The sequence below is a fragment of the Chelonia mydas genome, chromosome 12 (genome assembly GCF_015237465.2).
Source record: "Chelonia mydas isolate rCheMyd1 chromosome 12, rCheMyd1.pri.v2, whole genome shotgun sequence".
Classification (NCBI taxonomy): Eukaryota; Metazoa; Chordata; order Testudines; family Cheloniidae; genus Chelonia; species Chelonia mydas.
The window spans coordinates 22,773,493-22,788,219 of NC_051252.2; the positions used below are offsets into that span (position 1 = coordinate 22,773,493).

General features: G+C 37.9%; 2 protein-coding genes across 27 annotated transcripts in view; one reads left to right on the plus strand and one right to left on the minus strand.

The window, feature by feature from the left end:
* FAAP24 (FA core complex associated protein 24) overlaps positions 1-14,727 on the plus strand; it is a 53,022-nt gene that overhangs the window by 7,742 nt on the left and 30,553 nt on the right. For 6 of the 25 annotated variants that reach the window (XR_005222220.2, XM_037877687.2, XM_037877686.2 and 3 more), the window contains exons 3-5: positions 238-377; positions 870-1,022; positions 3,114-3,257. Coding sequence is in view for 24 of the 25 variants with exons in the window: in XM_037877687.2 (XP_037733615.1) it covers positions 238-377; positions 870-1,022; positions 3,114-3,257 (437 nt within the window). In the remaining variant the exon portion in view is untranslated. Of the gene's footprint in view, positions 1-237; positions 378-869; positions 1,023-3,113; positions 5,135-9,650; positions 13,557-13,744; positions 13,801-14,727 lie in introns of those variants that run through there. The other 19 variants (XM_007058648.4, XM_043526443.1, XM_043526442.1 and 16 more) reach the window with 12 other exon arrangements.
* The window catches only part of RHPN2 (rhophilin Rho GTPase binding protein 2), a 42,219-nt gene continuing 34,185 nt past the window's right edge, over positions 6,694-14,727 (minus strand). For both annotated transcript variants that reach the window (XM_037877684.2, XM_043526440.1), the window contains 6 exons: positions 14,336-14,455; positions 13,433-13,627; positions 12,067-12,143; positions 11,835-11,981; positions 10,378-10,533; positions 6,694-7,710 (listed from right to left, as the gene is read on the minus strand). In XM_037877684.2, the coding sequence (XP_037733612.1) occupies positions 7,456-7,710; positions 10,378-10,533; positions 11,835-11,981; positions 12,067-12,143; positions 13,433-13,627; positions 14,336-14,455 (950 nt within the window). In that variant the 3' untranslated portion in view covers positions 6,694-7,455. The remainder of the gene's footprint in view (positions 7,711-10,377; positions 10,534-11,834; positions 11,982-12,066; positions 12,144-13,432; positions 13,628-14,335; positions 14,456-14,727) is intronic.

The window sequence follows — 14,727 nt, forward strand, 5'->3', positions numbered from 1 at the left end:
GGGAAATGGTTTGACATCAATTTGCAAAATATGTAGTCAGGAGAGAATGAAGACTTTTCTAAGGTATACAATAAATAGTCAAACAGGCTTTCTGAAGTCAGTGGGACTTAACCACATGCATAAGTATTTGCAAGATTGGAGCATGAAGTTCCTGTATTTTAATGGAAAATATCTGTCAAGGCAATATAAAACTAGGTTTTATTGTTACAATTTTCTTTTTACAATCTTATTTTTAAGGGAAAATTAAGCTAATTCTTGAAGATGGCTTAGGACTTGTGGATTTTCATCTTTCAAACAGATCTTGCATTTTGTATATTTCTGAAGCAGATTTGGTGGCAGGAAATGGCTTCAAAAGACGTCTTGTTCGGTTTAGAAATGTAAGTCCTACACAAAGTTTAAAAAAAAAAAAAAAAAGGCGGGGAAAGGAAAAGCTCCCATTAGAAAACCTGAGGTTATTACTCCTTAATAGAAGAGTCCACATTAATAATGAATTCAATTCATTATCCTAAGCTTCAAAAATAGAAAACATTCTAATAATCAGATTTTGATGAATATTTTGTTTTCTATTGGACTTAAATTCATTTAAAAAGTTTTCCATCTGAAAACTGACTTAAACATCCACTAAATCTGTTTAATCACTCTTGTTTTCTAGAATTTCAAATAAAGTATTGCAGCAAATGCTATGGGTCGTTCCTAGACCCATATCGACTCCTTTTTAGGCTGGTGTAAAAGAGGGTTTGATGTACATTTTCCTCTCCTCCTTCTTCAGTATTGACTCCCTGATGGGCAGGGCTGTTGCTTAACCATTTGGAGAAGTATCGCTAGATATAAGACTTGTTTCCCCTCACTGTTGTTTTTCTTTATCAAAGGCCAGCAGTCTTCATGGGATTGTGATAGTTGAAAAAACCCAGATAAGTGATCAATACTTTCCGGCAGCGCAGAAGTTTATTGTGCTAGAACTTGGAATGACATTGCTTCCAGTGGCCAATCAGGGAGAAGCATCTCAACTTATTATCCAGCTAGTAAGTACTAGTGTCTGTGCCAGTGAGCAAACATCAATTAAGTCTGAAAATGTGTTGCTTTTTTTTTTTTTTTTTTTCATGTCTCAGCAACTTGTATTCCAAGTTAAGAGTTACACTTGATCCTCTCCTGGATTTTCAACTCTGCTTTGCGCATTCTCTGTGGAATAGAGAGGTCACTCAAAAATAACATATTGCTCCCTCTTTGTCGTTCCTAGCACCTGTAAGTTTAAGAAGCAAGGGGCCAAACTTGGGGAAAACTGAATTTGGATTTCCCCATGTGGGTATGCATTGGAATATGCCAGCAAGCTTTCTTCACTGAACTTCTTTGTCCAGTATGTGCATGTTTAGGGCTTTGAGGTCTTCTCAGGCCAGGAGTACTATATCTATCTTTATATTTGTTGTCTTTAAGATCTGGTACTCTCACTGCTATATTTCCACCTACTCAATTGCTCATTTATCTGAGCAGATGGTGGGATCGGAGTACTAATTCGTGTTAGGAAACAAGTAGATTTTTCTTTAAGACTTGGCAGGCCTTCGTCTAAACTAATGGGAAATATATGTTTGCCTTACCAAAATGATTGGTTAAGCAAAGGCACTTCATTGTGAGGGAATCAGCTGAGAAAACTGAAGTGCTGGTAATAAAGGTCAGGTAAGACAAAGCTCTGCTTAAAGAGTTACTTCAGAGCAGAGCCCAAGAAATGAAAGCCTCAACAGAGAAAATACAACACTGACCTGATGTAAGTAAAATTTGGTTTTACTATGAAAACTGACTGCTCCTGGTATGTTTTCAGGGTCACATTTGCTTCCCTTTGTGTCTGAAATAATAATTTATACTGGTTTTTGCTCCTGCTACTATTTCAAAGCCGATGAATTGGCAAGAGTAAGCTGGATTCTATTCCTTCTTGTGCACCATCAACAGAAACATGTACTAATCTTGAATTACAGAACAATCAGTTACACTTGTGAAAACCAACTGAAGACCATGGAGTTTGTACAGTTATCAATGAGAAATCTGAAGACAATAAAGTTGTACAGGTCTAGTGAGGGTGATGTTTGGCCTTAGAACCTTTATTAAAAGTGCTGAATGAAATGGAAAGAACATGTCTTCCTTCAGACCTCAGGTTGCACTTATAGGGCCAACAGTGATAAAACTTTATTTTTTTGTAAACTTGAACAGTTAATTGGGAAGTCTTGGGAATACATTAAATATGAAACCCCAAAATGCCACTTTTTGTGTCCTCCTTAAGAGAAGGACTGCATTTTAATCAACATGAACTGATGACTGATCAGCACTCAAAACAGATTTTAAACAATTATGTTGCATATTTGCTTTGAGTGTCCTACTGAGTCATAGTCCAGTGAAAGTCCTCCTTTTTTTTCTTAATTCATGAAAAACTTCATTCATTCCAGATGAAGCCTTTGAATAGTTAATCCAATAAATAATACATGATCTGCCCTCAAACTCTCAATACTGCATACCTTGTAAAATCAACTGTCTGCCTAAATTTTGACTTCTGAATCTTATGCAGACTGACCACTTAAAAATCTGTTGCTTGGAGTGTGAGGGGAGGGCAGCCCAAAGTTTGTATTTTCAGTCCAGGGCTGTGGTGTTCTCTGCAGCATCAGTGTCAGTAACTTTTTCTGTTCTTGTTCCATCCCTCCCACATGACCAGAGAAGTAAGAATGGATGAGTATGAAGAAGGTGACTAGTCTCCTAGTTGCTACAGTAATGCAAATAACAAAGTTGAGACCTATGCTTTGAGACTGGCTGTCAGGTGCCACTACCCTCCTCTGGTCTGCCCTGTTTTTGTCCTCCTGTACCTGTTACCTTAGCCCAGACAGTAGACTGTATAACTCCACTTTTCTTCCCTTAATATTTCTCATGACTCTGTCTTTCTTTGCTAAGTGCTAGCATTTACACTTACAGTTATATTACATGTTACTCTGGGAAAGTGCATATTAACTGGTAAATGGATGGAAGTGATTATAGAGAGTTTCCTTTTTAACCTAAATGAAATTACCTACGAAAAACAGAAATCAGGGCTCCACTAAATAAATGGAGCTCAGCTTCTACTTTCCTTTTTGTTTCAGGTCCATGAGCAAAGTAAGGATCACACTAGTAACCCCTTTCTTCATAAAAAATGTCCCCAGCTAGTGGAGGCATCAATACTTCGGACAGTCCAGCAGATTCCAGGAGTTGGGAAAACAAAAGCTCTGCTTCTCCTACAGCAATTTGTAAGCATCCACCAGCTTTGCAATGCATCTGTCCAGGACCTCGAGCTAGTAGTAGGACAAACAATAGCACAACAAATTCATGCTTTCTTTACACAGACAAAGTGACATTCGCTCATTAACATCTCAGACAAACATGAGGGCTTTCCCCTTTGGAAATGGAGAGTAATCTTTGAGTCCTATTCTACGTGGAATTGATTTATATTTTTATAGAACAATTCAGGATGGACTCCATTTCCATCTAGTGTCTATGCTGAGAGTATCATTGTCACCCCCAAACAGCGACTAAAAAGAGATGAGCAGGGATCTTGAGATTTCAGCCCTCTCCTTGTTACAGCTTCAGTAGCTCCACACACAACATATTCTGTCTTCTCCCCCACCCCCAAACTCTGCTTGTATTGCCAGATCTTCAGCAGATGTGGATGTAGCTGCATTTACACCAAGTTATGATCTGGCCCCTTATATTTCATGTTCTGAGTTCAGTTTCATGGTGGTTGTCGGAATTATCTGAGTTTCTCATTGTGCATGAACACTTGAATTATGTGCTATTCCCTTGTTTCTGAGCTGTGGGGGTTTTTTTCTATAAACCTCATTTAGGGCCCAGTCCTACAGCCTGTGGTCATGCCATTTTGTTCTGTTCGCTTTAATGGGACTAGCATGAGTATGAGCTGCAGTACTGAGCCTATGCTTTATTACTTTGGAGGCTGCTTTGAGCAGTTCAGCTGCAGTTTCTTAGGTTTTATATTTCCATGCTCATTTGAATAGAGCCCTTTTCTAATAACCTGCTGGATATCATCATACGAACTTCCTCCTTAGTGCAAGATGTCCAATAAACGAGGATGTTTGTTCATACCTTTTTTAGTTTTTTCTAGATTAAGATAACTATTATGCTTTATCGGCATGCCAACAACATCTTCCACAGCATATAAAATTTCACAGTCCAACTTCCTTTCCCCTGTACTGGCCCTTCTGAAATAGTTACCTATAAAGGAAAGGGTTGCTGTGCATTCCTGGCTACCTTGGACTTAATTGTCAATGGAGGTTCCCTGTCCTTCCATTTCTTTAGAGCAAAATTGTCTCTTGCTCCAGACACCAGTTAAGGTGGGTTACTTGCCTTGCAGGTCTGTGCAGCAGGAAAGTAGCCTTTGCAGGGCTGCTGCTTCCCCCCTCTTGTGCAGATGGGTGGAGAGCAGTGAGGAAGGAGCAGGGAAATGGACCCCTTCACACCCACTCAAGGCACCATCTAGTACAGAGGGAAAGCAATTACTGGTATGGACTCCTTACTAGTGGATGAGAGTAAACTTTCATTCTAGCCCTAAATGTTCCAATTACTGAATGGCAATGATTCCTGAAACTACAGAACAAGCAATTGCGTTCCTGGGGCTTGCTTCTGCAGGTTTAAATCTCATGTAAATACATGTTCATTTTCCTTTCTCTCACTCCTTCCCATACAGGCTTTCCTTAAATAGACTGTGGGGCTATAAAACCTTTCTGTTGTACGCTGTGATGTGTGTATTGCCTGGCAGTCTTTTATCTATTGGTACTGCAGGACAAGCACATTTTTTAATATTTCAAATGGATGGCTGTTCAGTTGATTAAATCAAGAAGGTAGGTAATTAGAACAGTGACTATTAGTGCTAATGGGCTGAGCTGCTAATCTATTATAAACCTATATTTCAAGGATTTGGTAACAGCCATAGACATTCCTTGTGAGTGGTCCTTGTAAGGATCTTAGCCCCAAAGTAATCTTTAAACATATGTTGGACACAGTTTTTGCACTGCACAAACAGAACTTTATTTTTCAAAGCAATTTGCTGTGGAATTGGTAATGTAAATCCTAATGGTTTTGGTCATTTAAAAATAAACTAGCTGAGATAAGCTGTTAGTTGCCAGAAAATATCGTAAAAGTTATGAAAAATGATTTGGTATGTGGGGGGGGTCCTCTGATATTTAGCCATGTGAATGAAAGTACATTTGAGGTCCAAATTGTGGGTCAAAAATTTGATGAAAACAATTTTCAAAAGGACTGGTTTGGTTTTTTTGTTTTGTTTACCCTGGTAATAGGCTTAAATTATAAAAGACAAAGTAAGCCCGAAAGAGGGGAACATTTATATGAGCACTATCTTGTCAGGCTTAGGGTTATTGCTATATCCTCCTCCAACAAAGGACTACTGAATTCTACTGCATGGAATGTCAGACCTCAACAATTTGTATGATATCACCCTCCAGTGACTACAGCCTGCATAAATATAAAAGCTCTACAACCTGTGTCCACTGGAAATCCTTTGAGACGTTCCTAGACTGCCACAAGATGGCAATCTAATTCAAAGTAGAGAAAGTGAACATCTTAAGGAATAAGTGATTTGCAGCACTTGTAAAATTTAAATGAATAAAATTTAAAGATGAAAAAACCTTTACAAAATAACTCAAGATTCTGGAAAATTTTTAGAATACTTTATCTTGTAATGGTGCTAGTTGTATACGGTTAGTTCCATTATTGCACAATGAAAGTCTAACTTGACAAAGTTGTCTGCTAATTCAATGTTGGTCTTTATGAAGAAACTATATGAACATGAGTCTGTTAGCACATAGCTTCAAAATGAAGTCAACAGTGAAACTTTTGTTAGTCTCTAAGGTGCCATGAGTACTCCTTTTCTTTTTGTGAATAAAGACTAACACGGCTGCTACTCTAAAACCAGTGAGACTTTTGTAAGTTATACTGTTTCATCCAATCTGTAGAAGAATGAAAAAAGCCACTGCTATATGGCAGCATGATTTTTATTCTTAAATAAGCTTTTAAATTTAACATATTTACATCTATTATATGACACAAAACCAAACATGAGTGAAAGATTATGCCCACTGTCTCAAAATGTGCATGTACACTTTTTTCCATTATTGTTTAGTGTTTTGAGTATCAAACAGCATATATCTACTCTGTAGATAGCATCTTAATCTAACACTACAGTGTTAGCAACTTTAAAACAATCAAAATATATAAACAAGTCTTCTCTCGTAAGGAAATTAACACACAATTATACTTTAGATGGCTTCCCAATTTGCTTTTTAGCTCAATATGGAGGAGGATTTGGCTACTTGCATTGTAAATTCTTTGAAGCACAGCCCTTGTTCTCATATGTCCATAAAGCACCTAGCTCTCATTTGGCACTATATAATAATAATTTATTGCTGAGTGACTTAAAGACCATTTTAAAATTACACACTTTTAAAGTGTCGTCATAAATTGCATATTTTGACTCATGGATTATTTTAGCTGTAGAAGTGTGAAATTATACACAGTTATCACTCATTAATTAACAAGGCTAATAATACAAAAAGTTTGTACTTTGAGTTAAATAATTTCAAGTTGGGAGCAAACCTTATTTCTAATAAATTTAACAAGGTGTAAGACAAAGTGAATCTTGGTGGGTTTTTTTTGTTTGTTTGTTTTTAATTAGTGCTGTCAACCCCTTTTCTAGCTGAAATGTGATCTCCTTTCATGGTTAAGCTATTGCAATTCTTTTCCTACAGTGAAATTCACACTTATGTAGAAGGAAAACATTCAAGAGGGCTCAAAGTGTGAGCTACATGATACATAGGCCTTGTACTGTTCCTTTGCACAGGGTAAATTTCACCTTAGCGAATAATAGTTCTGTCATAACAAACTTGTCTGTTCTTGTCATTTGTTCTTTAGTTAGCCTTAGCTTAAACTGATGCTTAGCAATTTTTTGTTATATTAAACTTTTAAATTTAAAATCCTTCATTTTATGTCAATACAATTCTATATACAGTATCATATGTAATAAATAACTGTCATCTAAAGTGTGCGTAGAAATGAACTGAAACACCCCCATACTGAAATTCCAAAGGAGTCCAGTTTCAGTTAGTTTTGTTTTTTACAAATGATTCCCCAATACCTCCCACACTACTTCTGATTCTGATCAAACACTACATGTATGTTCAGACTCTAAACAATTTAGTTTTCAAAGGTACAGTTTTGCATCGTTTGACCTCCAGTTACACGGGTGTAAATGCATAGTAACTACACTTCATGTTGGTGGAGTTAGTCTCTATTTACACTGGTGTAAAAGATTAGTATATAGCCCCTTCCATATGTGTTTCACATTTCTGGCACATGCACAAAGATTCTTCTACATTTAGAAATAGTTTCACATTAAAACAGATTCTTCTCTTTGAAGACTCAGTACAATGCACTTTCAGTGTTCAGGACTGTCAAGCGAGAATCAGGTTTCTTCTTAGTCTGAGAACTTCCAGCTACAGCATAGGGAAGGCACAGGGTGCTTGCAGCCTTCTGCCTATTTTTGGTTCCCCAGCTTAGGAAGGACAGTTTTGGAGTGGCTTTCTTGGTCTTGTTGATTTTATCCTCTTCCATGGCTAAGCAGATCAAGGAGTATGTCTTTTGCATTCCCACAGAATAAGTAGCACTCTTATTATGCTGTAAGAAAAGTAATGGGAAGAGGAAGCATTATACTGTGGCTGACTTATATTCATAAAAGAGAGGCTTAAACCTGGGGAAATGATCAATTTATGAAGTCAAAATACAGGATGGCAATAGCATGTGCCTAAAGCTTGCTGGGGAATTCTGGAAGGTATGCAGCTTTAGGCTTAGCTGAACTACAGGCTCTTTATTTTGTTCACACTACAAAAATTATTTTCTTGAGTTATTTAAGGTTTAACATTTTTTTTTTAAATCTTGTGATCATTTTTCCTGGGTCTAAAATTTCTATAGCAACTAAGTAACTGGATTTATTTATTTATTTATTTTTTGATTAGCAGGGTTAAAATAGTCCCTTAGCCCCTGAATATCTAATACATAAGTCAAGGATGCTGATCCTGTCTGTTCATGTCAATAGTGGATTAAGCACACAGCTAAGAGCTGAAAGACTTGGGTTCTCTTCTCTACTATGCCACTGACTGTGTGTGTGCTTCTCAATGTGGAGAAAAAACAAGTTTGTTTTCTGGCTAGTGCTACCAAATGTGGAATGTGTTTGTTTTTTGTTTTACCACTGAGAAGGTAGTGCACCCTGTCTGCACTACCCCTTCCACCAGTGGAGCTGCATGGGCAGAGAAAAATGTTTACAAGTATTCCCAGTGAAAACATCATATGTAACCGTGGGAAAGTCCGTTCCCTTCTTTCTGTTTGTGAGTTGCTCCATTTGTCAAGTGAACATGACCGCCTTTTTTAAAATCACTCAGATGTATACATGAAAATGCATGGTGGAAAGTGGTGGTGATACAGTATTTAACTTTTTTGTTCGATTTTGTATACACCAGAAACTAAGAATTTTTTTTAATTTTATTTTAAGTTTGATTAACAGTTTTGAGTTTGCAGCCAGACAGTCTGAATGATAGCATTGAGAGATGCGATTACTTTGATTGCAAGCTCTTTGGGACATAAATTGTTTTCTCATTAGAGGCACGTGCAGTAACTAGTACAGTGGGGTCTCTATTGGGGGTTTGTGCTACAATACAAATACAGTGTAAACTTCCCCCATTCAATGTAAAGGTTCAGGGAGAGGGAAAGTTTGAAGACACAAACACAGGGCTCTCTCTGCACTGAAGATATTGTCTAATTTGTTTGTTGCCAGTGCTAGTAATGGTACAACAGCAGTGTAGACCACCTGTTATACAATAGGCTGACAAAAATGCCAGCAGCCATTTTAGACTGTCTGCCTTTATTACCATTTGTGGAGATACATGGGAGGTAGGCATGATATTTTTAGGGGGAAAGCTTAAAGTACAACCCCCTTACTTTCCATTCTTGCCTATGCTATGAAACAGAAATGTTAATGAAAATGGTTTAAGCAACAGTTTTTTTTCCCCAAAGGATTAAGTGCTAGAACCAAATTTCAGCCATGGTTTCTGACACAGTAGTAAACTGTTTCCCACACAGTGAAACTTCTTCTCTTGCTCCCGCTGCAGGAGCATTCAGATATGTTTACTGGCAGGTGGTGTTAGTTGACGTGCATGTGTGTTCTCTCCATATACGGTCCCATCCCTGCGCAGATAGCTGGTTCAACAGACCTAACTAGCACTACCCAGAAAGAACACAGACTTGGTCTCATGGTGAAGGCACTCAGCCCGGTTTGTAATCAAGGAAGCATCATCCTAGTGCCCTGGCTCCATGATTACGGGTGCACTAACACATGTATGCTCGTGACAATGGACCAGCTCAGTCAGCAGCACAAGTTTCTGCTTCCCCCTATGCTGGACAAAGGTGCCCCTCCTATAACTTTTTCCTTTCATCCATTGATACAAACAAGTTATGTATTCCATTCCTGATGTCATAGGTTACCAACCCTATGCCTTGTATCTGTTGGTTTGAACAAAGCTTCTTCATCCTTTATCCTGTCCTACCATCCTTGTCTTACTCAGGGTTGGTGTGTTCCTGTACCATCTCCTATGATTGTGTTTATATTACACCTCTACATTGGGGTGTACCTGTACTAGCCTTCTGGAATGTGTTTACATGAGTACCTAGTACTTCTTAGAAGTGCCTATGTTTTAGCAATGCTTGCCAAGCCATGCCTTTGCTAAGTTCATGTACCAGACAGTGAACCTGTAAGCAAGCGTCTGCTTTATGACAGGACCTGACATTTGGTCATAGCATGGCTTTTGCATCTTGCACCAGGCCCCAGGCTCTCTCTCTAGCACAGCAGGCACTTCATGGGAGTAGGGCTCTTGAGGAAGGCATGATGCCATGGAGTGGGAAGCAGGGAGGGGGTAGAGCACCATACCAATTTTGGGTCACCCTCGTGGTCAATTTGGAAAGAAAACTGATGTAACTCTTGGAATTACCAGTAGAATTAATCTTTGTGGAGTTTCACGGCTAAAGCTGGCACAATGGCCCTACATCTATAGGAATCACCTAGGGCCTTCATTAAGCAAAGCATTTACACATAGGCTTAACTGTAAGCACGTGAGTAGACCCATCCTTTAAACACATGCTTAAGTGCTTTGCTGGATTGAGGCCTAGATTCACCAGCAATCCACGACATCTGGCTTTGTCAAATTAGATAGCATTCACTTCCCAAAGTGAGGCAGTTTTTTCAATTTACTGAATGTTCTTCAGGTTTAGAAAAGTAGCTGTCCCATTACTTACCAGAGAAGTCATCGAATCCTGACAGCTAATAACCTTAATCTCAATGTTGTGCTCTCCCATGCTTTTGAACTTTTCCAAGACATCATTCACTTCCAGCCATTTGGAATCCAGGCCATCAATTGAAACAATATAGTCTCCTTCTTTCAGACCCTTTAACTGTAAAATAATTTTGTGCAAATTATTAGCATCAGCTGAAGTTATGCAAAGTTTCTTTCTCCAAAGGTATTTTTCTCCCTTTCCAGGCTTCATACAAAACTCAGACATCACAGAACAAAACACCAAGCACCATTTTAATGCACATAAAATTACCCTTTTTACCCTTTTTTGCAATACATTAATTTGATTAGAGTATAATTATTATATTTTCCTGTCTCCTGTTTGTGTTCTTTGCGTTTCTATTTTTCTTTCATAAAAATCTTTAATTTTTAAACTGTTTAGTTTGGCATTCCCATCATTTTATTATTAGATATTTTATCCTTTTCCTTTCTCACTCTTCCACTTTTTTTAATTTGTACTTTAATATAAACTTATTTAGTCTTTGCTGCATCATAGAATATCAGAATTGGAAGGGACCTCAGGAGATCATCTAGTCCAACCCCCTGCTCAAAGCAGGGCCAATCCCCAATTTTTTTTGCCCCAGATCCCAAAATGGCCCCCTCAAGGATTGAACTCACAACCCTGGGGTTAGCAGGTCAATGCTTGCTTCTGCCTTTCACTGTGCTTTAGTTATGCCTCTTCTTTTCTCTTGTGCATGTTCTCTCTTCTCTGTATCCCTCCTTTTCCCTTTCCTCCCATTCACAAAAGAGGATTACATATTAGGAAGCACCGGCACATTCTATTCCCTCCCATACGCTTTCTCCTTCGTTTCCTGATATTTGCCTCTACGCACTGCCCTTTTTCTCCCCCTTCTCTCTCATGGCTTTTCTTCTTCCAGCCTTCTGAAATAGATGGTGAATAATGTATTTGATTATGGTACTTGTGGGTCATCTTTATTTATTAAATGTACACAAAAGAAGGAATCAGTCCTATTTTAAATTCGTAATCTTCACATTAGAGTTAGATAATGTTAAAGTTAACACTGCACTGTTAACCTGCTCAAATTGCAGGTGCTGTATGTAGTATGGCATTGCATTTAACAGCTTAATTAAAATTCAGAAATACTCCACATGCCAATGCAAGTGAGCTGCATTTCCTGAATTCAGGTGTTCAAATTATTACTTTATCACTGCATTTACCTTGTCTTTTTTGCATTTAAAACAGATAATTTCTAATGTTGGTGTGTTAGTGTATTACATTTAGTTCTTTAAAAAACACACTGATGTGATTGGTACAGAGAATATTTTATTTGCACAAATCTGGGTGCCTTACTGTTGCATATGACTTGGCTAGATTGAGAAATCACAGCAGACTTAGAAGAACCTAGAGAGAAAATTATTAAAACTCCACTCTCTACTTACTGCAGCAGAACAGCAGGGATCGAGACAGTGAACTTGCACGGGTGGGCCCCTTTTAAGAGTGAATCCCAGTTCCCCTTCTTGACAATGGAAATGAATAGTGCGTGGCACTGTCCATCTCTGCTTGGCAGAAAACACAGGCAATGGGCCCTGTAGGATGCAGAGTGGCAGAACATAGTCATTAACAGCAAAATGGCTCACAAGCAAGTATTAGGCATTATAGTGTGCTACCTACCAGCCTCTCAAAGAAGTCTTTCACTTTCACCTTGGAGAACTGAGGAACAACCATTTCTACTTTATGCTCTGTTTTCGCTAAAACAAAAGTGAAAAAACAAACTAGTTTTCAAGTTCCAGATTGACGACCAAACACTGAAAAAGCTTCTATTGGCAGGATGGGCAGAGGAAGCTTCACATGCTACCCTTTTTACACTCAAGCTATTAGTTTCTCTTACACCGCTAGTAGACTGTAGGACAAGTAAGCTTGTCAGAACTCAACTTTTTATTTTTTTTTATAATTTTAACAAATATCAATGTTTTTATTTTTAAGAGCTTTTTTTTTTTAAATCAATTTAAATGTTCACAGAGGGCCAGACAATTATTTAATGACAGACACAGATTCAAAACAGTAAAACTATTAAAACCCAAATTGTATATTTTGATATATGATGTTGACAAAGTAAATATCTTTCAACTCCAATAAGTTCTAAAGCAGTATTTTTCTTTCTTTGCCAATTTGTAAATTTTGTTGGAAATATTTGTGTGCACGTGTACAGCAAAACTGACATTTATCAACATTTGCCAATTAAAAATCTAATCTTTCCAAGCCTCAGGATAAATCAACATATGGACACAGACATCATTATGTTAGCAAAATGAAATGTCAGGTTCCACAAGGCTTCTTCAGAATATATACTAAAAATCCAAGTAGAGCTCAACAAACAAAAGAAAGAACCCAGTCTGTTTATGCTTTTTAAAGGGTAGATGGTCTGGATTGATGCAGGAGGAAGCAGTAGCATTCAAGTTCACAGTCAACTAACTTCTCTTTCCTCTATGCTCTCCTATAGTATAGATCTTATGCCAATAACTGTGGGAAGAGATTAAAAATGTAAAGCAAAGTAAACCACATTTTATAGCCAGAGAGAGATTTTAACAAAGAGAAGGTGCTTTCTTCACCCACCATAGCCCACTATATCTGAAAGATGCATTCACCAAAGACTGACATACTTCCAGGAGGCCTTCTTACAATCATCCCCTAAATATGAAGGTGCAGAGGAGGCTTCCTGAAATCTCATCTCAGGCAACCAGCCTATATGGTATGAATGTGCTTAGAAGCACCAAAGTAGCAAAACTACACAATTCTTTCACTGTTACTTAGGGACTAATCAACAGACTAAGTTCACTGCACAAAACGTGCTTCTCCATGCTCTTTGGCCACAATTTTTTTGGTTTGTTACTTGAGACACCTTTAAAGGGAGCTGGTTTTTCAGAAGTGGGTGCTCACCACTTTCTGAAAACTAGGCTCCTTTTAACATGCCTTAACTTGGACACCCAAAATCGCTAGTCCCTTTGGAAAATCTTGATTTTCAGTTGGGGATACTTACGAAGGACAGAGGATGCTTCCATTAAACTCAGGAAGTCATCTTCCTGCTCATGCTGAGCATACTTGGTAAGTGAACGCTTGTGAGCAACTGACAGGATCTCCTGAAGAATGTCAATATTCCGAAGCTGTTTGCACAAACCACAGACCCTCAGTGCTTCTTCATGATAAACAATGGCTTTGCGTAAATGTGCTTTCCCTAAAGAAAGTAGAAACCATTAGCAATCGTTTGCCTTTTATTTTAATTGTAATGTAAACAATACATAAGGCTAAGATGATTTTTCTAACAATCTTCACCAAACATTTTATCCAACAGGAAGGCAAGGCTGAAGGCCCAATCATATGATTCTTGATCAACTAAGTGATTCTCATGTGAGTGGGTCCCACTGATTTTGTGGGAGTAGCAGCATGAGTAAAGATTACTTATTCACTGAAGTGTTGCAAAATCAAACCCTTGGCTTAAGATTTAACTTGATTACATCAGTGCTTTTAGTGCCTATGTATTCCTAATATAAAGACATTTTCAAAAGTAAGTCAGCTTCATGTATAATTCTAAGTCACTGTAACACAAGAAGTTGGACTAGATTCTGCCACATTTCAATTGATTTTAATGAGCTACATGGTGTAACAGAACCCAATTCATCCTATTATTGCCACAGCTTGAATTTCGAGAAAGACATGTTTTTCTCTTCAAAACATAATTTTCCTCTTAACTGACACACTTAATAATGGGAACACACCAGTTATAATCATGTAATAAAATTGGTTACATGAGCTTTGCTTGATGCAGCTATAGCATATATATTCTGTATATATACCGCTCACTATATCTATTTGTAACAGATAATATTTCTCTGTATTGTAATTTAGAACAGTTATACACTCGCTGAGTAGAGTCTGCAATTACCTAATCGTTTTCGCTGAACTTTATCCCTTAAAATGGTTAGGGACGTCAATCCTTCTGGCATGTAGTCATGCAGTTGGGACCAGGCCTTTTCCTGTTTGTCTTCATCATCACTGGGATGCACTATATCAACATACATAAAATGTTAGCTACTTTAATGTGTCTCTGTGCCAGGTACCTTCAGGCAGGTGGAGGGCAGATGGAGGGGTGGGGGGAGAGTAAGTAGTAATATTTTGGAAACATTCTTCTAAATATGTGATTTCACTCCAGATTATTATTCTGACCTTTTTTAAAAAATCAAGAACTAATTTTACTAAATGCTGCCTGAACTCTAATTTTCTATTCACGAGAACTGATTAACTTAGTGATAATATTACTTAGCTCATATATAACAC